The sequence below is a fragment of the Lissotriton vulgaris genome, chromosome 4_1 (assembly GCF_964263255.1).
Source record: "Lissotriton vulgaris chromosome 4_1, aLisVul1.2, whole genome shotgun sequence".
Taxonomy (NCBI): Eukaryota; Metazoa; Chordata; class Amphibia; order Caudata; family Salamandridae; genus Lissotriton; species Lissotriton vulgaris.
Genome location: NC_141691.1, coordinates 1,068,981,584 through 1,069,008,188, shown reverse-complemented (window position 1 = coordinate 1,069,008,188; position 26,605 = coordinate 1,068,981,584). Strand labels below are relative to the sequence as shown.

At 43.8% G+C, this 26,605-nt stretch overlaps 1 protein-coding gene across 1 annotated transcript in view; it reads left to right on the top strand.

The window, feature by feature from the left end:
• CTNND2 (catenin delta 2) overlaps nucleotides 1–26,605 on the top strand; it is a 3,070,130-nt gene that overhangs the window by 1,398,260 nt on the left and 1,645,265 nt on the right. The window contains exon 7 of the mRNA XM_086965298.1: nucleotides 19,562–20,111. Within this exon, the coding sequence (XP_086821424.1) occupies nucleotides 19,562–20,111 (550 nt within the window). The remainder of the gene's footprint in view (nucleotides 1–19,561; nucleotides 20,112–26,605) is intronic.

The window sequence follows — 26,605 nt, the reverse complement described above, 5'->3', positions numbered from 1 at the left end:
CGCTTGTGTGGCGGAGGAGACTGTTATGGTATTCCACTGGGAGATGGTGAGCATGCAATCTCCCTCCATGCAGATGATCTCCTGGTCTATATTATAGATGTGCATAACATACCGGTCATCATAGTTGAAACACTACAGCACTTTGAGACAATGTTGGGACTAAAAGTAAACTGGTCTAAATCGTGTTTATACCCCTTTGGGAGGAAAACCCAAAACCCGGATCTTCAGATACATAAGTCGCCCCTCACCCGGCAATCAACCTCCTTCTGTTATTTAGGAATATTCATATACCACAGTCCTGCAGACATTTCGAGGCCAGCTTTGATCAAAATTGTTGTTGTTGTTATTATTGTTAATTTTGATTTGTAGAGCGCTTAATACCAACACGTCTCTGAGCGCTTCAAGAAGAGCGGCACCAGTCCAATGGAGAGTAGCGTTCAAGTAGGCCTAAGCTGGCCAGGCAGCTTATTCCAAAGTGTGGGTATGAGGACGGAGAAAGCTCGGGCTCCTTTGGAGGCATAATTGAATCAAGTGCATTTTAAAAGGCCCTCCGTGCAGGACCTTAGCGAGCGTCCAGGGACATAAATGGGAGCTTGCCCATAGAGGGCCTTGTGTGTGATGCAGAGGCCCTTAAATTTGGCCCTCTGCTTTATGGGTAACCAGTGGAGTTGTTGCAGTAGAGGTGATGCCCGCGTGTGCCTAGGTAATTTGAAGATTAGCCTGGCGGCATCATTCATCACAATCTGGAGTTTGCCCACCAGCGAGTCCGGCAATCCGATATAAAGCGAGTTGCCTTAGTCCAGGTGAGCCAAGATCAGGGCGGCTACGACTGTCCTCATAGTAGAAAAGGAGAGGATGGGAGAGAGCCACCTCAATAGCCTAAGTAGGCCCACGCAAGTTCCAAACACAGTGGAAACTTGATTAGCCAGTGAGAGTTTGGCGTCCACTTTTATTCCCAGACTTTTTACCACTGGAGCTGGGGCAGGAGCATCACCCAGCTCATGAGGCCAGTAGAGGGAGTTCCAAGGGTTATGAGCATTGGTTACAGCAAGGACCTCCGTTTTTAGCCATCATCCATTGGGATCACTGAAATAATATCGAGGGACAAAATATCGACTTGCCAAAATATCGTGGACAAAATATCGACAGTCAAAATATCGAGTTTGTATCTACAAACAGGTAAGTACAAAAATATTGAGTACAAAATATCGTTAACAAAAATATAGATGTAAAAAATATCGACTTTATTAAAAACAGTGTTAAATTAAATTAATATTAAATTTTAATTACTAAAATATACTTAAAACGACTTAAATTAAATTATAATAATTAAATAATAAATGAAAATAATAAAAATAATTTTTTAAAATCTTATTTGTTGACCCTGAACCCTAAAAATACCCCTTTACCCAAAAACCCAAAACTGACCCTGAACCCTAAAAATACCCCTTTACCCAAAAACCCAAAACTGACCCTGAACCCTAAAAATACCCCTTTACCCAAAAACTGAAAACTGACCCTGAACCCTAAAAATGCCCCTTTACCCAAAAACTGAAAACTGACCCTGAACCCTAAAAATACCCCTTTACCCATGAACTGAAAACTGACCCTGAACCCTAAAAATACCCCTTTACCCATGAACTGAAAACTGACCCTGAACCCTAAAAATACCCCTTTACCCATGAACTGAAAACTGACCCTGAACCCTAAAAATACCCCTTTACCCATGAACTGAAAACTGACCCTGAACCCTAAAAATACCCCTTTACCCATGAACTGAAAACTGACCCTGAACCCGAAAAATGCTCCTTTACCCAAAATGTATCAATATTATTTAATTACCAATTAATTATTAATTAACAATAACAATAAAGTAAATATATTAGAACATTAGCTGTAATTATTTTAATAATTAATATTATTTTTTCAAAATTAATTACTTAAAAATAACACAAAATTATATATATTAAAAAAGTACTCTAATTAATGTAATTAACTAATTACAATTAATTAAGTAACAATTATTTACTAATACAAAATATGTTCAAAATTATATTAATTAATTAACTAATTAATATTAATTAATTATCAATTAATTATTAAATAAAAATATTAACAAACATATATTAATTAATTAATTATTATTAAATTACTTCCCACCCTATTCCCCTATAAACCCACAACCCGCTACAGAATTACATTACGCAATTATTATAAAAACAAAATTCATGTAATAAAATATTTTATAACATTAATACACACTATTCACACATATTATTACATAAAAATACACTATAAAATATTATATATTATTAAAAAATCGATATTTTTGCTATCTATATTTTATACAGTCGATATTACTTCACTTACCTGAAAAACGATATTTTTGTAGTCGATATTATGTCCAGTCGATATTTTGTCCAGTCTATATTTAAAACTCGATATTATGTCCAGTCGATATTTTGGAGTCGATATTTTGTCTCTATACCCATCCATTGAACCGTGAATCGCAGCACATCTTTGGCCCGGGAGTGGGCCTGTGGGGTGTTTTCTATTTGCAGAATGATTTGTGTGTGAGTGTCGTCTGCATAATTAAAAACTCGGAAGTCCATTACCGTGAGGGCATTTATCAGAGGTCTAAGATACTTGTTAAAAAGGAGGGGGGAGGGAGCCGACCCCTGTGGCCCCCTTTCTGAGACCCAATCGCCCATCTGGATTCTCAGGGTGCGGTTGGTCAGGAATGAGGAGATCCATTGGAGGACAGGCCCACCAATCCCAGGGTTTCTTAATCTTTCCAGGAGTAGGGTGTGGTTGACCGTGTCACACTCTGCCGACAGGTGATATTGCCTAAGTTGCTGTACTATTTCGCAAACCTATCTGTCTATGTCCCAACCAAGATGTTTAGAGAACTGGAGCAAATGATACAGGACTTTATATGAACAAAGGTCGCCACGGGATAGTGCTCTGGAAGTTATATGCACCTTTGGGAAGGGGCGGGGCTTGCTGTCCAAAACCTGGAACTGTATTAATTGGTGGCGCAGCTGCAATGGGTGACATAGTGGCTTGCGGGGCACAGTTTGTGACACAGCCACAGGAAAGCCAGCGTGGTTGATGTCTCAGATATATTACCTGTTTCATCCAATGGCGCAGTCCCCACCGCCATTGTCCACAGGCCTGGCTCTAGCTTACCGCTATTACAAGCGCAGGCTATATCTTACAAAGAGCATAACACCTTACGCGCCAGCATTGCCCCTAGTAGGCACCCCAAGAAACAAAACAAGCACAACATATGTTGTACCTGCACAATGGGAAGAAGCTGAGATGCACACCCTTGGGGACTTGTTTGAGGAAGGCACACTGATACCTATTGACAGACTGACCAGCGAGAATGATTTGCCGGCAGGCCAATCTCCCTTATAGAATTCAATCATACGATCACTCACAGCGGCTTGGGGAGACATAGACACCAAGCCACAAATACACCTTTTGATCCAATATCTGTACGTAACGGTAAATGGGAGCCATATAGTGCACTGGCTGGCATAAGCGTTATTGGATCACAGCCTCCAACTGCTAGCGTCAATGCGCATGAAATAGGAAGAGGACAGGGGAAGCCCATGGACAGAAAAGGAATGGGAAACTATCCTAGCAAGCCCAACTCAAATAGCACGAAATGCGAAGTTTCGCACAATACAGACGTACGTTGTGCACAGAGCATACTTGTCACCAGACAAACTAACCAGTTATTTCAGTTTAATGTCCTAGACATGCCCTCTGTGTAATCAGACAGGTGCAGACCTTCTCCACATGCTATGGTCCTGTAGGGCACTAGATACATATTAGCCGGAAGTAACAGCGGCGCTGGCAGCATACACTGATCGATCTTCATTGCACACCTGGGAAGAATCCTGTTAGAAATGGGGCTCTCTAGTTGGCAGAGGTAGGTACCTTTGTCCAAATAGGTACCATTGCTTCTAGATACACACTCTAGATAACCCCTGCTCACCCCCTTGGTAGCTTGGCATGATTAGACAGGCTTATCCCAAAGGCAATACGTAAAGTATTTATATCAACACTCACAGCAACAGAGTGATAACACCACAAATGGAAACCACACCGGTTTAGAAAAATAAAGTATCTTTATCTAAACTTAACAAGCCCAAAACAACAAAAATCCAAAATACAAGTATAAAGAAAAATGACTTTCAAAAGTTTTAGCAACTGATTCCATAGAAAATTATGGATGCATGATTTCTTGCAAAGTACCTGTTGTTGCAACAAAATTCACCAAGCCAAACAATCGCAGTGATAGGATGCGTAAAAAAACACAGAGGTGCATTGTTCCTGAGACCTTCGTGGATGCAATGCGACCGTTCAGCTGAACACAGGGGAGCGATTTGTCGGGTCCCGCCGGTAGGGGGAAGCAATAGTCGATTTTGAGATGACTCCGATCCGCGGGTGATGCGTCGGGGAAAACTTGCCGCACAGGGACGATGCATGGAAATCCGGGATGCGGAGGCGGCTAGCCGGGCTGCATCAACCTTTTTAGCTGCAATCACTCGATGTGTCGACAAGCGCTGCATTGGTTTCAGCAGTGGCGCAGCGATGCAGGGAGATTCTTCTCGCACCACGGGGTTGCGTTGGAAAAACGGTCGCAAGAATAGCGATGGGTTGATTTCCTTGTCGTTGCGCTGCTTTTCCAGCTCCCAACATCAGAAACAACCTCCACAGGCACCCCTTGGCAGGTAAGAACTCCCAGCAAGGAAGTTCAGGGGAGCTGGGGGTGAAGTAGTTGTGTTCCTGAGACTTCAAAACAGGAGGCAAGCTCTACTCAAGCCCTTGGAGACTTTCCTCAAGCAGGAGACACAGCAAAGTCCTTCTACTTTCCTTGGCAGAAAACAGCAAGTGCAGGCCAAAACCAGATACACAGTAAGGGCAGCACTTCTCCTCAGTTTCTCCGGCTCTTCTCCTTGGCAAAGGTTCCTCTTGATTCCAGAAGTAGTCTTAAGTTCAGGGGTTTTAGGTCTAATACTAATACCCCAAAAATATCTTTGTTCTTTTTGTGCAAGGGTCTCTGAGCCCAGTCCAAAACAGTTCTGTCCTCTGTTGTGCAGCTTCCCGGCAAGAGGTGGAGACCGCATTGTGTAAAGCAGACAGCCCCTATTCTGGTGCAAGGAAATCTCCTCCCACTGCTCTAAATGCAGACCGGGACAATTCAGGTGCTAGTGAGAAAACTCCTTCCCCTACTCTGAATGCAGCCCAGGCCTTTTCAGCCCATCCTGACTCATTCAGTAAAGGCAGGAAACACATCAACCCCCCCACCCGGTGGCTGTCTGAGAGAATGCACCTTCCCAGCCCCTGTCCCTCAAAATCCAGACAGTCAATACACAAACAGGCAGAGGCACACAGAAGGGTTAAACAAGCAAATGCCTACTTTCTAAAAGTGTTTTTTTTCAAACTCACAATTTAAAAACCATCTTTAGTAAAAGATGTGTTATTAAATTCTGAGTTCAGAGAGCTTAAACTTGATTTTCATCTTATCCCTATGGCAAGATATGCTTGTAAAATGTTACAAAGCATTCCCCATTCTAACCTATGGGGCAAGATACCATTTCAATAGTGAAAAACGAAATTGTCAGTATTTCACTATCAGGACATGTTACACGCATCCATCCATGTCCTACCTTTTACATACACTGCACTCTGCCCAGGGGGGTACCTTGGGCCTACCATAGGGGTATCCTACATGTAAGAAAACGAAAAGGTTAGCGCCTTGGCAAGTCGACATGGCAGTTAGCAAACTGCACACAGGCACTGCAATGGCAGGCCTGAGACATCTTTTCAGGGCTACTCATGTGGGTGGCACAATCAGTGCTGCTAGCCCACTAGTAGTATTTAATTTACCAGCCCCGGCACACTTAGTGCATTTTACTAGGGACCTACCCGTAAATCAAATATGCAGATCAGGGAGAACCAATCGTAATAACAATTTACACATAGAGCATATGCCCTTTAGCACTGATCTGCAGTGGTAAAGTGCCCAGAGTCCTAAAACCAATAAACAGAGGTCAGGGAAATACAGGAGGAAGATGCAAAAGGTATGGGGATAACCCTGCAAAAGGGCCAAGTCTAACAAATGCATACTAGGGAAGCCACCTCAAGAGACCTAGGACTAATGGTGGCCAAAAGGTTAGTCACTAAACACTGTAGGGCTAAGCATCCCCCCAGTTGGAAAAACTCGCTTGCGGTCTGCGCCCAGGCAGAAAGCAAAGCCCTGCAAGGGAAAGAGATAGCCGGACTGCGTAAATATCCCATTACGCAGTGTTGGGACATGATTCTGGCAGAGTACCACACTGCGACCCAGGATGCAGAAGGAGACAATACGCAGAGTGCATGTGAGGGCAGATGAGAAGCAACTACTTGACTGGAACACATCCCTGGGCACATATACGCATTGGTGTAGGGGGAGTTAAACAAGAAACATGCACAAGGGAACACAGGGGCGTAGATGAATGTGAACTGAAACATAAGACAAGACGCGATGAGGATACGGGGGAGGGGCTGGGCCATAATACAATACAGTTATGGCGATAATGTGTAAAGACCCGAGTGTGCTGGTTCATTTGTTGTAATAAGTTATCTTAAACATTAGAGATAAATTGTTAAAATCCAGGAAAAAATGGGTCACATATGTATAAAGTAAACCACATTTGATCTGCCAATACAAACGTTTTTTATGTTCTCAAAAAGGCTCAAGTCAATGTGCAGATACCTGAGATCCGCATTGAGGGTAAAAGTGAATAGCACAAGCTGTGAAAGAAAGGGTAGCGTTTGATCCTAAACAGCAAAACCGGGGGGGGCCAAATCACCAAGATCTGCACTTGCTTTAGCCAGAAATATCTAATGTGAAATAGGCAGAAAATTGTACTTAAATGTGAAATATGTTATAAAACCATTATAAACGTTATGATTTTTTTTTGCATTGATTAAAAAATGCTAATAAAGAAATGTAAACTAAACAGAATTGGATGGCATGCCACTGCATGGTTCATATTCAGCCATGTTTTCTCACTCTCCCTCACTGCCCACTCCGAGATACAGCAGAGGTGTGCCGCCCAGTAGTACTCCATATGATTTGGACTTGAGAGCTCTCACTTACCTTTGGGAAGCATGAGTAATTTATTAGATATGCAAGGTTTTTTATCCCCACTCATATAAAAAAAACACATTTTGGACTGTAACTTCGTAATATCCAAGGCGGGATGGAGCCAGGAGTGATTGGAAGAGATATAAAATCCTAAGGAGGATATTCATTTTTGATCACATTGATTCATCTTAGCCACAAAATATGTAGAGGGTGCCATCTCCTTAAATCTTCAAGGATATTCTTGAGGTATTCCCCCCAATTCACCCTAGGCCATCCTTCCAAGTGGTTGGTGATATTAAAGCCCAGATATCTAATGGAGTTGGTTGCCCAGTAAAAAGGAGCTAGCGTCCCAAGTTGGGGAAGGCTACTCACTAGAATAGTTAGATTAGGATATGTGACTTTTCTTTATTGATCGGGAGGCCCAACACCTGCTCAATACTGTCCAAAGCCTGCACCAAAGAAGGAAGAAAAGCCTTTGGGTTGATAAGGAGGACATCATACACAAACAAATTCATTTTGTGGGAGCGACCGCCAAACCAGATGCTATATATTTCCTGCATCTGTCTTATTATTACGGCTAAGGGTTCCACCACTCGGGCAGACTGGAGTGGAATAAGAGGGCATCACTGCCTATTACCTCTCTCCAGTTTGATAATTTTGGAATACTGACCATTTATTTGAATAACCGCCATGAGAAAAGTGTAGACTGCCATGGTTTTACCCGCCATAAAGGACCCCATATGAATGTTATCCAGCACAGCCCCAAGGAATGCCCAGCTCACCTGGTCAAAACCTTTATCCACATCGAAAGATATCAGCATAGCTGTGATGGTTCAGCTATGTGCTTTCTCAAATAGTGAGATAACCGTTGGATGTTTTCAGCTTCTTGTCGGTTGCGGCTAAAACCAAACTGATCCTGATTGACCAATCTGGGAAGGAGATGTTCCAACCTATTTGCCAATATTTTCATATATAGTTTTACATCAGTATTTAATAGAGCAATGGGTCGATATGATGAGCCGTGACTCTGATCCTTACCAGGCTTGGGAACAAAAGCAATGCCTGCTTCACACATGGTAGGGCTTAGGCTAGTATGCTGAGTAAAGTTAAACAGGTATAGCTGGTCCTGCAGGGCTGAGAGAAAAGTCTTATAAAACTTGAGTGTGAGACCATCTGGCCCCAGAGATTTCCCTCCAGACATCGCTTTAATCTCTTGTCTCAACAGGTTCTATGGGAGCTTTGGAAGGTTAGTGTTTTAACACACACTAAATATCTTTCACAGTTGTTAGCAACCTATGTTATACTATGCACAATACTACTTTAAAATATTGAGTTGCATTTGCCCAGTGTTTTCTGCCTCAGTCTCATAATTCCAGTAATCTGAGCCATAAGTAAAGAATAGTACCACAGCAGAACGAAAGAAAAAAAGTACTATCAAGATGTATATCCTGATTATATGGCCATTTTCACTTGCATTTCTTGCTATGGCAATTTCCTCCACATTGTTTCTGACATAAAACTGTTTTCATCTCTTAATTACTACACTATATTGAAGCTAGCGGCTTCAATGTGGTGGGGGTGTCTCCAATACCCTTTCCGTTGACACATTCATAGTAATAGCAACCATCCCCTGTGACTTCACCTCTGCCACCAGAACTTAAAAATGTTCCAAGACATTGGTGTTATATTTGAAAGTTAAAGAATTTGGCTTTAACAGCGAGGCTGCATGCATGTATGAATGTTTCAAGAAAATTAACAAAACTTGTTTTCTGCTTGTGGATGAGCCTTTGGTGTGCCAGGGGGCTGTCTTGGGACGGCCTGGCTCACCCTCTAAAACCGGGCCTGGTTCAGTGACTCTCTATAAACCAACCGGCATGAGTTAAATTTAAAAACTCTACCCATGACAGATTGTGAAAAACACAGCACTGTCTCAGCAAATCAGGGACGCCTTGTATATATCTCATACCTTTGTCTATACCTCATACCTATGTATATACCCTGCTTGCTTAAAAATGCCTTGACAGGTCAACACAATGTAAACTCAGGGCTTTCTATATTGCACACTTCTTCAAAACATCACACAATTAAGTGCTTGCTGTGACCTAAGGCAAGGCAGAAGCACATCTATGGTCACTCATGCCTGATTTCACATTGCAAAAACAACAAGGTGATGGGTGCAATGCTTGAATTAATCTCAGCCACCTGTCAATAGCTCTGTCTGCATCCCAATCCATTGTTTTTCACCCACCATGACACCTCAATTTGGACCCAGCCATACGCAAATCAGTCTTGACCTTGCTCCTCATGGGAACAGTCCAGCCCGTAGAACACACAAAAGAAGGGGTGAGGGTACGAACTCACCAACCCCCGAACCCCCTGTCAATACTTAGTACACTAGAAGGAGCAGGGAGTAATAAAATATATTTATATTGTGTGATGGCACGTGCTGTATGTACTAATACTGCCCTCTCTCACACAAATGTGTGACATGCTTCATCATCTCTGAAGATGGCTGCTCGGAGCTGGAGCTCCGTAGGAAGCCCTACCTTCACCCTCCCGAGCAGCGCTCCGCTGCCTTATTCTGCCTCCTAAACCAACGATTCCTCAACCGGAATACAGGCGGATCCCCCAGAGCTGAATTCCGTCCTTCTCCGTACTTCCATCGTGGAGATATCTGTATTGACGGCAGTTCGACCGATCCTGGGCTCGCTGGTCCCGAGCTAAGCAGAACAACTGAGGCACCACTCCTTCGCTCTCAACTGAGCAGCAAACCTCCTATGCGATTCACGGTGGAGGCTCAGTTAGAAGCCTGCCGATAGTTTGGGGACTCTCAAATCGCCGAATGGAGCCCGCCATTTCCACTATTCACTGCGAGTTCGAAGACGGTGAGCGGGGTCATCTGTAACTTCACCGGGAGCTCTGGGAGGCTAGATGGTTAGCCCGGGAAGTCTGGGGCTCTTGACCATGTCCTCCTTTAGTCCTTATTGGCAAGGCATTTTCAGTGAGTGCCTACTTTGTTCCTGCGCTGGTTGCCAAAATGGCCCCCGCAATCGATCGTTGGCAGGGGTCAAAGCTACATCCAAGGGAGACCCCCTGCCACCTTCTTTAGCGTAAAGGCAGCAAAATGTGTTTTGATACTATAACTACTGCCCTGTCCTTCTGAGACGACCTTGATTAGCGATATACATTATGCAAGTAAGACTCTAGAGTCGCCGGGTCTGTCCTGCTAATGGCGGCTGTTTCTCCCCCTGGCGGTTATCACTCGACATCACTCGCTCCCCCTAAAGACATGCGGACCCTGGCTCTGTTCATTATGCCGATCCTCTGCTTAGTTTACACCCCTTTTCTTCCGGATTATAGAAAATTGTGGGGATCCTCTGAATTTGTACATCAAAGACTCATCCCCCCCGCATCACCTCAAGATGGTCTCCTCAGTCATTGACTCTATGAACTCTCCATCGACAGTTCAGACCCAGCCATTTTGACTGATGCCCGGTAGAGCTACCTCGCGAGCTAAAGGGGAGATGGGCTATGGATTCCCTCCTTGGCCATCACCTACCTAGCCGGTCCTTGGGCAAACTCTCCTGCTTCTCTCGTGACCTTAACCCCCTCCTCCCCCTTCACCCTACCGCTCTACTCTTCTCTTCTTTCCAGCTATTGACCCCTGCCCTCATCCGTCCTTGCTCATATTTCCAACCCTGTTTATCCACTGGACTTTCTTATGTGAACTCTCCCTCGTCAGTTGAGACCTAGCTATTTGACTGATGCCCGATGGAGCTACCTTGTTTAGCTAAAGGGGAGACGGGCTGTGGATTTTCTTCTCGGACGTCACCCACCCAGTCAGTCAGTCTTTGGGCAGACTTCCCTTTGTCTCTCTCGCCGTCTTTTCCCTCATCCTCCCCCTTCACACTTCCCCCTTCCCCCCTACTTCTTTCACCTTTCTTTCCTCTTTCAATGTGTTGCTTATTTTTGACGTAATGTGTAATTGTTATCATTTTCTGTAACATTGTGTAACCAAATGTAAAGCGTTCTGATACCTACGGGTCTAGCCAGCGCTATATAAAACTCATTAAATAAATAAAATCATAGGGCTGCTTACAAAACACCCCGGCATAGCCACACACAGGGTAGAGCAATAGGGAGGGGGAAGACAATGCCACACAAAAAGAAACGAAGTAATTTTACAGTGACTAGGAACGACGGCAGCCCTATGATGAAGCATGTCTCACATTTGTGTGAGTGAGGGCAGTATTAGCACATACAGCATGTGCCATTGCGCAGTATAAATATATTTTATTACTCCCTACACCTTCTGGTGCACTAAACAGTCCAGCCCAAACTGCGAGGCCAGGTCCTCTCTGAAATGGAACAGAAGGAATATAGTTTCTCCCTAGTTAGGGATCTTCAGCCAGGTATAGCTTGGTTCCAGTGGCACAGTGAGCCCGAGACCCACGTCTGGGCATATCCAGCGCACTAGGGCGTCAAATACAAAAACAACAATGTAATGGATGGACTACTTGAATTAATCTCAGCATCTGGCAATCCCTCAGGCTGCATTCCAACCCATTGCAAAATAACAGTAGATAACAATGGATTGGGATGTGGCCCAGAGTGGCTGAGATTAATTCAAGCTTTCTATCCAATACTGTATTGCGCATTTACGATTTCATTAGGCTTGAAACATAGGTTCACTAAAATATAAAACACTATTTAAATCATGCACCCTACATAGTTTAGCTTGCCATCCACTTGGACAAGCCAGGGCACAAGTCGGGGGTGCATGCACGTTCACGGCGTCCAGCCACTATTTTCACAGGGTGAATGCCGTACATCCTGCAAGATATGGGCCCCACTGAAATTTGCTGGACTTGTCCAAGTGTAATTTTCAGGCAATCCGATGCATTAAGCAGGGCCTACACTTTGTCCGCTTTCTTTGAGAGGAGCAACGTGTTGCCTACGCTGCAGGAATTCTGCGTCTGTGCGGTCGTTCTAATGAGCGGGCGGGGCCGTGACAGAACCACTCCGTCACAAGCACAATGCGCCCGTGGCTCGTGACGGAGTGTTTCTGTCACGAGCATGGCGGTGCCGCGCGGCCCCCCTCCCCCCCAGTGCTGCGGCGGTAATGGTTAAATACCATTTTTTTCTATAGCACTAATCTTCCCAATGTAGGGTGTAACATCGCTTTACATCATACATACACATTATACATTGACAATAAATCATACAAATGTGTAAATCAATGTCCAGGATGTGTTACATAAGACAGTGAGTGTTATGCAGTGTAGAAGTTCATGTGCTTCATAGGTCGCTGTGTTTTATCAAAAGGATTACAATTTATGAACTGCGGTTAACAAAATATCTCTATGTTAAAAGCAGCAATCCACTTACCTAGCTACATAAAATTAAAATATTTTATTTTATTTAAAACTGGGAGTAGAGAAAACACAGATTTCTCCAGCAAAGTTGTTACCCTCCAAAGTTACCTTACCATTATTATTGTTCTTTGGAATTTACAATACACACAAAGATCTCTACAGCAGGTGCCTTAAACCCATATGATATTTAAAAATGCAGTTTGTGACCAATTAAGCAGAATAGATTTACTGCCATGTTTCTCCTTGTTACCAATTTCTTTGTGGCAGAGTTTTCACAAAATAACTGTATAAGTTGAGGCATTTTGCATCACTTTTTTGGCACAACCCTGGTGCAAAATCGAATTTGTTAAATCTTGTAATGCACTCATGATAGACCAGCGAAACATATGTGTGCGGTGTTAAAATCTGATGTCACTTCCTGTGAGGTTATGCCTCTTCCTATGATGTCACTTTGTGATGCCGCGCTGTGATATTATGCACTGTGATGTCACTTATATATGGATTAACTCTGTTAGTCCCCCCCACTTCTATTTTAGGACTTGTGCCTGAGGTGATGCGCTCTAGTTGTTATGCGTGCACCCAAGGCACGCCAGGAGAGTAAGGCGGCCATCTTAGAGATGCCGCAGTGAGAGCAAGGCGGACATGCGCATTCCCGGCACTCGGGAAATAAAAGCTTAAAAATCTACCAAACGTGTCCGAGCAATTATTCAATAAAAGCGGACCTTTATAAACTGTCGACGAGGCTGCGGGACGCCGTGACTGCTCTCACAGCGGCACGCACCCAGAACCCGCCGAGACATGACAGATAATACGGACCCGAGCGCGTCAGAGGATCGAGAGGCACCACGAGGCAAGGGGGGCATTTCCCAAAGTCCCCGAATGAAGTGCAGCAGCGGAGGCTTTCCTCGACGCGGGCGCCTGCTGCAACTGTAGTAGGAAGGCAGTGCTTGCACTTAGTTGATAACAGAGACACCACGGGGACACCCTGAGGCCTGAAGACAAGGGAAGAGGGCCAGGTCATCAGTCAGGAGCCAGGCACAGGTCGGCAGCACGCAGCCACGCCTCGGGAGACCCACACGGTGCCAATACACAGACGGTGCAGTGGCCCCCCACGCAGTAAGTAAGCAGGCTGCAGCAAGGCACTTGAATACCTTTGGGCGCACCGGGGAGAATCATAGCGGTCTATCACCACCCCTTAAAGAGCACAGCACTAGAGCTCCAAGGCGCATCCCGCGACAGGGAAAGGGAGCCCTGCACACGCACAGGCAAGCGGATCGAAAGAAAGGCAAGCCCCAGGGATTTCACCAGGAGTCGCCACAGCAAGCCCCAGTCCATTGCGAAGGAGGGAAAATGTGTGCGCAGTCGTCGTCCCTCACCAACCTGGTCCCATTCTTACCCAAGTGGGGAGAGTCGGTAATGCCGTGGGAATACTGGAAGCGGTACTTCTTTAACTACTTGTCCGCCCTAGAGGGAGAAGGGGAATTCTCCAGCTCGAGGAGGAAGAAAATACTGCTGCACAACCTAGGTCCAGAGGGCATCAGAGTGTATGACAACTTAGTGAAGAAGACCAGACTCCTGAATGACACAGATGAGTTCCAACATGCACTGGAGGACCTAGACTCCCACTATCGCCCAGTAGTGTGCATAGCTATAGACAGATTCAATTTTTTCCAAAGGAAACAAGGCAGCGGAGAATCGATAGATGAATATATAGCGGCGCTGCAGAAGTTAGCGGTGACATGCAAATTTGGCACACTACATGATGAACTCATTAGAGATCAGATCATAATGTACACCGCCAATACAGCAATCCAAGAGAAGCTGTGGGTAAACAGAGAAGCCCCTCTCAAAGATGTCGTGGCACTCGTACAGAAGGCGGAACTGTCAAAGAGGTGCACCAAAGCTGCTAAAAGGGAGAGCGTCAACAAAACCCCAGTGTGCAAAGTAATAGACAAGAACAGACATGAAGTGGCCCAGCAACCAACACCGCCAAACACGAGGTATCAGAAGAAATACCCCCAGAGACCCACGAGGACCTAAAGACTGCAGGGAGAAGGCAGGAACAACTGCTACAGATGCGGTAGGCAATCACTCGCAGGCAACGACAAAGGATGCCCGGCATTCAGGGCAAAATGCTCCTTCTGTGGAATAATGGGGCACTATGAAAAGGTGTGCAGGCGCAAACGTAGGAGGACGGAAGTGAAGTACGTCACCCAGGATTTGTACGGAGACGAAGAAACACTAGAAGGAGAAGATGAAGAGGACAGAGTCTTATGCCTAGACAACCAAGTTCTCGGAATAAACTGCACAAGGTCCAGGAAGCCAGCGTTACAAATGGAAATCGGAGGAATACAGAGCAACATAGTGGCAGACTTGGGCTCCCCGTATACCATAATCCAGTGAACCATATGGGAGAGAGACTTTGAACCTAAAGTAGGCACGGACTTACTCCCAAGACATACACCCGGTCACGTACACCGGTGAGCCCATACACATGGTGGGTTATTGAGTTCAAGGGAAGAACAGCAGAAGGAAAACTGTACGTCGCAGAGAAAGGACCCTCGGTCTTAGGACTTAAGATGGATGGATCAAGGAGCCCTAGGGATCCAGCTCAACCCAGGAGGGATCACCCAAGTGTTGATGACTGATACAGTACATGCATACGAAGAAGACTCATGGAAGGAAGAATACCCTGAGGTCTTCAAAGGAACAATCGGGAGGATGACGAAATTCACACACAAAATATGTCTTAAGGCGGGAGCGCAACCAGTGAGTCACAAGGTTCACAACATTCCCTTCAGGAGCAGGGAAGCCGTGCAGGAAGAACTCCAACGCCTGGAAAGAAACGGGGTCATAGAGGCCATTGAAAGTGCTGAATGGCTCACACCATTAGTGGTCGCACAGAAACTCAATTGGAAAGTATGTTTGTGTGTGGATTTGAGGGAACTCAACAAGAACAAGTTCCCGCTACCCCGGATAAACGAAATGCTAGCCAAAACAAAGGGAGTAACGTGGTTCTCCACAGTGGACCTCACATCAGCGTACCATCAAATCGCCCTGCATCCTTCATGCAATCACCTAACGTCGTTCATCACACCTTTCGGCTGTTACAAATTCCTTAGGATGCTGTTCGGGTTGGCGTGCGCCGCCGCGGTATTCCAAAAACGAATGCACAGGTTATTCCAAAAGGTAGAGGGTGTGCAGTACTTCCAGGACGACATTCTTGTCATGGGCAAGTCGAAAAGGGATCATGATGCCAAACTACATAAGGTTTTGACCATACTTGCACAAAATGTACTCACTGCGGAATGGGAGAAATGCAGATTTGGAGTTGGATCCAAGACATACTTAGGCCACGAGATTAGTGTAAAGGGGATAGAACCGAAACGAGCCAACATAGCAGCTATCAAAGAAGTGCCTACACCAAAGAAAAAGGAAGATATCCGCTCATTCTTAGGCATGGCAGAGAATTTACCCCAAGTTCGTCCCTCACTTTGCATCCAAAACCCACCACTTGAGACAACTCCTGAAGGAAAAGAACACCTTCAAATGGGCAAAGGAGGAGCAAACCGAGTTTGATCTTCTAAAACAGGACATCTGTGCGGCCATTCCTCTTAAAGGATTTGACCAAGCCCTATCCACACTGACCACTGATGCAAGTGACAAGGGGCTAGGAGCGGTGTTAATGCAGAGATCCCAGGAAGGAGAAGTCACCACGGTCAGCTTTGCCTCAAGGTCCTAGCACCCAACAAGGAGAAATTTAGTGATAGAAAAAGAGATGTTGGCTGCAGTCTGGGCCATGGAACGGTTCAGGCAGTTCTTGTGGGGCTCGAGTTTCCTACTCCGCACGGACCACAAACTGCTGGTGAGAGTTCTGACCTCTAGCGGACATGCACACGCGACCCCTAGCATAGCAAAGATGACCCTGAGATTACTCGATTATGTCTATGAAGTGGAGTATATTCCCGGGACCAAAAGCAAAGTGGCGGATTACTTGAGCCGGGCGGCCGCAATGGAACCTGCAGCAGAACAGGAACCCGCAGAGTGGAAAGACTACATGGTGGCACTCATGCAAGACCATGAAGGGGTGATCAGTATGCAGGAATGGGAGGAAGCGTACACCAATGATGAAACTCTAAAAACTGTAAAGACCTATGTGACACAAGGGAGGCTAGATAGGAAGCACCTAGACAGCCAGTTGAGGAAATTCTGGGAAGTCTTGGAAGAGTTATCCATCGGGGACAATCCGGTATTTCTACTCAGAGCAGACAAGGTGGTACTTCCACAACCCTTGGTTGATCATCTCCTGGGCATCCTACATGAGGGACATCTTGGAATAATGAAGACAAAAGCCGGGGCAAAGCAAGCGTACTGGTGGGCTTGCCATGGATAACCAAGTAGAAAAACATGTCAGGTTGTGCGAAAGTTGCAGTCGGGCAGACAAGGCACAAGTCCTACTACGCTCGCCACTAGGAAGGTTCGCATGCCCATCCAGTCCGTGGGAAATGCTTTCCGTGGACATCCTGGGCCCCATACTGGACACAAATGGCGTTCCCAAATACGCGATTGTCTTGGTGGACAGGTACACCAAATGGCCGGAGGTGGACATATGTGAGGTGGCTGACACAGAAGCAGTACTTTCCTTCCTCACCTCCACATTCCTGAAAGAAGGGATCCCAAAGGTAATTACCTGTGACAATGGGCCGCAGTTCGTTTCAGCAAAATGCAATGCCTTTATGGACTGCAACAGAATAGAAGTCAAACACACTCCTGTGTACCATCCGGCAGGAAACGGACTAGCAGAGAGGTTCAACAGGGTAATTATGGGCTCGGTGCAAGCGGCAATAAGTGCAGGACAAGACTGGATGAAGGAACTGCAAAGGATGCTATGGGCATATTGCATCATCCCAGCCAACACTGGATATAGCCCATTCAAAATACTCAGAGGACGAGACCCCTTTACAAAGGACAATATAGCATGGAAACAACTGATTGTGCAAAGCAAATGGTTCCCGGCAGTTGTGCGACACAACATGGACAAGGCACAAGCCCTGTACACGGAATACTACAACAAACGTCACAATGTCAAGGAAGTGACCTTAGAAAAGGGCGAGTGGGTGAGAGTGAAACAGGCAGTATTGAAGAAGAAGGGAGACAGCAAATGTTGCCCTCCTCTGCAAGTAGTGGAACCGTATACTAGGTCAGCCCTACTTAACGACGGAAGGGTATGGTCGCAAGATAGGATGGTACGATGCAACCAGAATGACAGAGAGTTGTATAATCCGGAGGACTGCGATGGTGCAGAATCAACGAACCAACCCACGCCTCGCAGCCCGGGAACCGAAGGAACGGAAAGAGGACAGCGAATAAAGGCGAAGGTAGGAGCAGGCCCACCGGTCAATGAGCCATGCGCTGAAAGCAACCAGAGACGAGCACGAACCAGGTTGGGCAGGCTGATCAAGGTACCAAAGAATTTTGAGGACTATGACATAGAAATCAAGTAAGACTGTTTAGCACTTGTTCTCTAGGACACTTAGTGGAAGCCTAGGTCCACTCTATCAGACTTTTGTTGTTTCCATATATGTTTTGTGTAATGTCTAAGAGGGGGAGATATGTGGTGATGCGCTTTAGTTGGTATGCGCCCGAGGCACGCGGGAAATAAAAGCTTAAAAATCTACCCAACGTGTCCGAGCAATTATTTAATAAAAGCAGACCCGTATAGTGCCCTGTGGCTAGCGCTTCTCCACATTGGAGTAGAAAGCGCTATATAAATGTAACAATTCCATATACATCTTAGAGTTCGTGCCTATTGCCGGAGAGAGGGAGATTGTTCTCACTCTATAATGCTGTTTCCAGAGGATGTTTGTGAAGGGTGATTTCATTATGAACTGGGATACTATTGCTGCGTCTAGAGAAGTCTGTGTGCTCCCATCTTGGGATGTTGGGTAAAAAGGCGCTCATCTATAACATGAACATGTCGATTTAGAGCAACTGCTCGGGGTGTTTCCTTATTTTATTCTAAATTACTGTAAAAGTCTCGGGACAACCTCTGGGTTACAGTGCAGACTTTCAGGGCCGCAACGGGCCTACTTGCACACCGGGGGCAAACCAGCGCGTTTATTTCAAATGTAACTAACCCAATGGAACAGATTAGGTGAAAAAAAATCCCCTCCTGCTCCAACCTCTGGCCTACGGCTCTGAACGACCCCACCACCTGCATGCAACCCTCTGCCCTAAGCGTCACGGGATTTGTAGTGCGCCATTGTAAAGAAACGAGAGGCAAGTGCTCTCAGGATCAAGGCACAATGGGTGGGGGAGGGAGGCTTTTTCTGCATACAGTGAAAGGACTGAGCTGCGGGAACTTTTTCCACTCGCTAAAGAGGGGTTAGCAATGGCATTTTTTTTGTTCTGCTTGTTCATGCGATTACAGCTCCCATTCCGTGTTGCAGCAATGCTTTGTGCTGAGGGCTACATTCCCGTGCAGCGGCGGGCTCTGCTTTCAAATTCACTCGCTCGTCTCTGACAGAGGCGGGCTGCAGAGAACCGGGAGCAGCATGTTATGCCTGTATATTGTTGTGTTTCACGCAGGCTGCACTTTTGTCTCCGTCATAAAAAAATGTAGATTCTGCGATATTTCTGCAAATTGAAAGCGCTTTTTATAAGGGATAACTGGTGGAAATGTTTTTTGTATTCTGTCTTTGCAGATAAACTTCAGGTGCGTTGTGGTATTATTTCAGGGTGAGCTGCTCGTGAATATTCCAAGTGGTATTTCAATTTCAGTGTATGAGGTTAAGGTTTTCCTTACTATTTTCCCTTACGTGAGGCCCGCGAAGAATGCCAGTTGCTTCCCGCTTGCTAAAATATAGATTCCCTTATCCTACAAATAAAAAAGTTGCCACTTTAATTTCCAAGCAAGAAATGTGCTCATCACCTTTAATTGTTTTTTCCCTAAATACGAGTACACCAACAGAAGCCGGAGGGGGTTTAGGAGGGCAGATCTGCATTTTTTTTCCTGAGACGTCTCTTTCTTTGATTGCAGGGCACGGCGAACAGGACGGCCAACACCGCCGGATCGGAGTCCTCGCAGCCTCACGCCGCCTCCCAGTCAAGGGAATCCTTTGTGCCAAGCCATGGGAGCGCCTTCCACTTGCCTGACTCCCAGCATTACTACTCCAGCTCCACGCTGCCCGCGCAGAGGGTGAGCTCGCCTCTGTCCATGCAGCAAGGCGGCTCCCCCACCAAGCTCCAGCGGGTGGGCTCCGCCTCGGAGAGCACGGGGTACAGCACCACGCAGCGGGTCTCCTCCCCCAAGCAGTCCCCGAGCAGACTCGCCAAGTCCTACAGCACCAGCTCACCCATCAATATCGTCGTCTCATCTGCTGGACTCGCACCGTCCCCATTGCGGGTGACCTCTCCGCCCACCATCCAGTCCAACATCTCCTCCTCGCCTATCCATCAGCTCAGCTCCACCATCGGGACCTACGCCACGCTCTCTCCAACCAAACGCCTGGTGCACACGTCAGATCAATACAACAAGCATCCGGAGCTGTACGCGAGTGCTACCCTGCAGAGACCTGGCAGCCTATCAGGTAAGCATGAACCATGAACCCTGTCTTTGGCGTCACTTGTAACCTTTGTATTAAAGTAGCACCCGGCACGCGAGGGCAGCGTGCGTAGCATAGTACGTGCTTAGTGTATATGGGAGGGGGGGGGGGGGGGGGGGGGGGGGGGGGGTGGTTATCATGAATTTTGTGTAATCCAGTGACTTTCTGCAGGTGATGGTTGTCTTGTGTATGTGTTGACACCTGTCAAGGCGACGTATGCAGGCATCGGTAACATTGTTTATTGAGGAAACTGCCTTTTTTAAAAGTGATGGTACATTAACATATACATTTAAAACACCTACAATTTCTGCTCATTTTTGACTTTATATTGGCTGTGTTATTTAGTACCACTATTTGCATATAGAGATAACCTGTCGCACAACTTCACAGTTTGGTGATTTGTAATTAAATGCACGCATTTTGAGAAAAAACAAAGTTTTCTTGTTTGTCAATATATACAGCAGTATTGTCCTGTGTTATCTGTTAGTTGTTTAGGATCCGCACAAATAAAGTGCTGGACTAATTTGCTTGAATGTCCATGATTTAAATATATAAAAATGTTGAGGGAGTTTGATCCCCAAACTCCCAGACCATGATGGCGGGAAACAAACGACCCTTCAGTTGGCACAGTGCAATGCAATTTGTTTTACGAAATTTACATTACTGTATAGCAAGTTGTGGTATTGCGGTTCATCTTGAAGTTTTTTTATACCATGTAATGTAAGTTGGATTTGTAAAGTGCTGCTTGTCACCTGTGAGGGTGTCCAGGTACTGAGTAGATACGTGTAGGCATGTGGCGAGGCTGGGCCTGAATCTAGGCAGTCTAGAGGGTCCTGCAAGAAGACTAGTTGAACCAGAAATTCCTTAATAACATAGGAATATGAAAAAATAAGTGTAGCGACAAACAGAATGAACAGTAGAGGAGGAAAGGAAAAAAGAAGAAAAACAAGAGAAGGAAAAGAAAAGAAATAAAATAAGTATTAGGAAAATGATGAGTTTGAAGATACGAAGGTGGTAAAGGGAAGCCAAAGTAAGTCAGATTTGATTTTCTGAGCTAAAGAAGAAGAAGAAACGGTGGTATTCTATGTTCATCACAAACAAGGTCCCATCAAGTCATAATAGATAACTTAGAGTTATCGTTCCAACACAATAAAATAACTTTAAAAGCAAGAGCGATTAACAGGTCAAATAAAACAGGTTTTGAAGATAAATTATCAAAACCAGCAGACAAAGTACTGAAAAACATTTTGGGGAAAGAAAGTGGAATATTACATGATAAAATCAATAATTATTTGCCCAAATAGTTATCCAAAATACAATAACTTTAGGACAATAATAGAGTAGATGACTCAAAGCACCATCAGAAGCAAGACATGACCAGCAGGAGGATGAAATAGAGTGGTCAATTTATGAAGAAAAACATGTGTAATTACAGCTCTATTATAGATAACAAATAAAGATTGTTATATTGGCAGCTTTAGGGGTTTTAAATACTTTACTCCATAATAAGTCCCATTGTTGGATAGATAATGAATGGGATACACCTTTCTCCCATAATAATTCAATAGAAGATTTATTTCTCATAGTGATAGGGGAAGAAAGATATTTAATTATGAAGGAAGCTTTAGGGGTGGAGTCAGTAGGAAGGTCGTATAATGGTGTCACAGGAATGAAAGGTGTATTATCAGGTGTAAAGTTGTTGCTTAATAAATAAGCATGGAGGTACAGGAATTAATTAATTATATTATTGGAGACAAGAATCAGGAAGGTCATACTTCTCCTGCAATTGTTGGAAGGATAAAATAGAATTATGGGAAGTCAAATGATGTACATTAAAAATACCCTTTTGCTTACACTGTTTGAAGTAAAATGATTTGTTGCAAAATTCAATACATTGATTGTACCAAATAAAAGATGCAAGAAAGGATTGACCAGAATCAGATCCTTGGTTAAAAAGGGTGTGTAATAAATAGTGGGAGTTCTTAAGAATAGCGGTTTTAGATATAAATGTACAATTGGACATAGAAACAAAATTTCGAAAAGAAAATTCTTGTCAAAAAGAACGTTAAAAAACAACCGATTTGGTATTGGACATCATGGTAAAGTTTAAAAAGAACATGAGGGACAATCATCATTTTAATTGTATCTAATCTACCCCAAAAAGATAGAAAATAGGGGAGACCAGAAAGATAATAATTTTTGGAGTTTAGATTTTAGTACAGCGAAATTATGAACAAGTGTATCAGGTACAGTGGGAGAAAACAAGACTCCTAAATATTTAATCTTCTGGGGACACCATGTCAAATTAGTTTTGTGGAACATATAATGATAACAAGCAGAATTTAGTGGTAGGATTTCGATTTTAGAAAAATTAAATTTGTAACCAGAGACCTTGGAAAATAGCGTAAACTCTTGCAAAAAAGGATCGAGGGAAGTCGAGGGATTAGACATACACATTAAAACATCATCTGCATAAGCAGAAAGTTTTGTTTCTTGAGAATTGACTTTTAATCCAGTAATACCAGGATTGCATCTGATTCGCTCAAGAAAAGGTTCCAAACAGAGAAGAAAAAATATTGGAGAAAGAGGGCAGCCTTGTCTAGTGCCTCTGTGGAGTTTAAAAAAAAGGGGGGGGGGGGGGGAGAATGACCATTAACAAAAACACAGGCACGTGGTTAAGTATATAACAGTCTGATTAAAGTAATAAATCTGTGACCAAAACCAAACCCTCTAAGGGCAGAAAACATAATTACCTTTATACAATCAAATGCTTTCTCAGCATCAAGCGACAAGGCTGCTAGGGGAGAAGGATACTTTTTCCCAAGGGCAAGACTATTAGAAAATATTCTGGAATTATCAAATGCAAGCCTGCCCTTAATGAAACCTGATTGGTCAGGCTTAATCAGAAGGGGGATTATATCATTCAAACGTGATGCTAACATTTTAGCAAAGACTTTACACTCATAATTGATTAACCAATTCGGTCGGTAATTTTTGAGGAGAACAGTGACTTCAGCATGTTTCCAGGTGTCTTGGTAGTTGGTTTTTGTGAGGGAGGTTGTGATGATGAAAGTGAGTTCAGCACTGATTGTGGCTCTTCCCTGGCTGTAGATGTGGTGAGGACTGGGGTCTGTAGGAGCCCTGATTGGACTGTCTTCATTATTGCTGCACTTCCTCAATGGATAGAGAGTTCTATGCTGTCAGTTGGTAGTCTTGGATTGATGAGGTTACCAGGCTGGGAAGGTTGATGGGGGGGGGGGTTGCTGAGTTTCGAGGATGCTGTAGGTCTTTGTGATTTGTTCATGGAAGAAGTCAGAAAGGTTGTTGCAGTGTAATTGTGTGTTGGTGGAGGTTTGGGCTGTGGCTGTTGGGTTGGTGAATTCCTTGGCAATGGCGAACATTTCCTTGCAGTTGTAGGAGGTAGATTCGATGCTCAGGGTCAGGGCCTTTTTCTTTGTCTATTTTTCTTGATAATGATAGTGTCTAAGTGCAGCCTTGTATGTATTTCTTGTGGTGCTTCCTCAGGTGGTTCTTAATTTTCTTTCGAGTTGTTTATAAACTCTGTTGGATTTTCTGAGGTCAATAAGCAATACATGAGCACTATAAAGGTTTTAATACTGCCCCAGGGTGGGTCTGTGTGCAAGACACCATTTATAGCTCTAACTTCACACAGATATGGCATGTAAACCTTGTGGCATTGCCTATTTTCACAGTGGCTCATTATGTAAAGCCACATGCCCAGGCCAACATTTCCCCGCAATGTATAGCCCAAAGCCCCGCATGTATTGTTTCATTAGTTAAGGCATTTTAGCCAGGTTGGTACAATGCCAAAAAATAAAGCACCTTGACCAAGCCCGGAATGAAAAATCACCAAAGCCAGTTTATGTTTCAGAATGTACCAGATAGGACAGTATCAGACAGTGTGGACGAATTGAGAGGAAAACCCAGTGACGAATATGACATATATGACTATAGGTAGGTGAGTTTCCACAAGGAACCGCTATTTGATGAAACAACAGCCAACTCACTGAAATGCCTAAGGAGATACCTGGGTAGGAGGAAGGACTATGAAATATGAAGTGATGGCTGTTGGTCTTTGAAAATGGTGGGGTGTAACGTCTGCTTAAAATTGCAATGAATGAGAAAGTGATCCCTGGTGACCTCAGGGATACCTCAACCAAAAATAGGTCAAATACTGCACTTACAACTCATTACTTTTAAACATAAATAAGCTAAAAGCTCAAAAAATACTTCTGTATTTTCAAAATGTGCCTTGTAAGTCTAATCCTCGTCAGGAGTGTGTCAGCGTTTCCTTCACTATGAAAAGTTTGTTAAAAAAAAATATTAGGATTTTCAGCACCATTTAATTAAAAAGTCCAAAAATGCAACGTTGATAATTCTGAATATAAGCATCATGTTTAACAATAAATGAAAGTCCTCAATGGGAACAATCCATATACCTAATTATAAAGTGTTTATTCTATTGGCTGCAAATACTTAGAATAACATTCAAGAGCACATACTAATGAAATAATGCAAACTAGCTTTCCACAAACCAGAAGGACTGCCAGGGTCAGTTGTATTAAGGAGAACATTACATATTATTTAATTTCCAATCAGAAAGTGCAGCTATGCACTTTGAGTGATATAGCCCAATTATGTTTACTTTAACTATTTGATTGCAAATCAACTCAGCAGAAAATGAAACACAAATGCTGTTCTAACCCACACAGACAATCACTTAATCATGTGGATAACTGTGCAAATTCTTACACAGAGCAGCATTAAAGCAGACAGCTCCCTTTTCAATATTAAACGATATCAATATATCAACACATGTATAAATGCACAGACATATCTTTTGTAATTCAGCTGGGCCCCTACTTTGTGAACATAATATGGTGTTTGGACATCTTGCCCTTACTGTTTGGATGCAAATCCAATTCCAATTTGAAAGCTTTTATTCGGTTAAATAGATCCACCATATAAGCAGTACAATCATAAATCAATACAATGATAATTATAAAATATAGACTAAAAGGTTAATAAAATATAGGTACATAAGGGTTCATAAACATAATAATCCAGACACAAAGTGCGAGTGCCTGATTCATGTATGGACCCTATCGATTTACAAAAACATATATGGTTCTAGTACAAAAAGTGCAAATGCAGAAAGTTACATGATGCCCTAATAATCGTACAGTAAAGTGTCAATGATCATCAATTTCCTAATACTGATAGATTTCAGAAGAAATGTAGCTAAATAAAAACACAATCCTGGGTCCTCTAGTCTAAGGAGCAACTTCATGGCGTCTTTAGTAGATCTTATATTATAATATAAAAAGAATGGTTTTAAATAAAATTTTCTAAAATGACAATAAACTTTGCAAAATAATAACATATGGCAGCAGCTTTGTCGGGAAACTCCATTACATGGGCATGGTTGAGCAGAGCACTGTTTCATAATTGGGAAATTAAAAGGATGATGTATGGTACCCAATCTTAAGCGTGCCAACACAAATCAATGTGATGCTCTTGTCACGACTGACAGGTAAGATTGGAAACCCTGTTTAAGATCCAGTTGCAGATAAAAAATAAAGGTTGATTGGTTCTTGATAACACGGGAATGGGCCTGTGTTTTATGGGCTAATAGAATCAATTTTATCTCCGTTCTGGCAACAAAATCTACATAATGAGGGTCCAGCCGAATATCACAATTAAATAAGAGTTTAAACCACAAAGAGATATAATTAAGCCAAGGTATTCTTAGACAATTCTCCATTTTCTCATAAGTCCCGTATGATAGATTGGGTGAACATTGTCTCCTCTTTTGACCATATAGATTTCCATAGTAGAAGAGGGCGCAATGAAGCCAGATCTGAAATATATTTAATGCCCACTTCACAATGAATACGTTCTGTAGACGCCGATAAAGGGACACACAACAAGCGTTTTAAAAATGAGTTTTCAGTTTGTTGTAATAGATTACCTTGGCAATGTCCCCATACACCTGCCCCGTAAAGTGCTGCAGTAACACATCGTATCTTATAGATTGTCAACATATCTTTGATACGTCAATGGCCCAGTTTAGCAGCAAATCTAAAAATACCATTGATGTTTTTCAACATCTTAGAAGAAGCATTTTCCTGTTCCTGAGCCCATGACCTGTTCCCTGCAAATGTAATACCCAAATAACAAAATGTTTTGACTATCTGGACCTTAGAGCCTTCTATATGGTAAGATCTGGATGTTATTGGGTTCCTGCCGCAAGCCATAACAAAAGCTTTCTTTTAGCAATAAAAGCAGTAAAATTATTGATAGTACACTGTAACCCAATGGGGCTACGAGAGAGTAAAACAGCATCATCAGCGTACAAGAGAATTGGGATAGGGTTCCAATCCACCCTCGGCACATCCGACTCGAACAATTTCAGGGCTGCGTCTACATCATTGATGAACAATGAAAAAAGTAGTGGC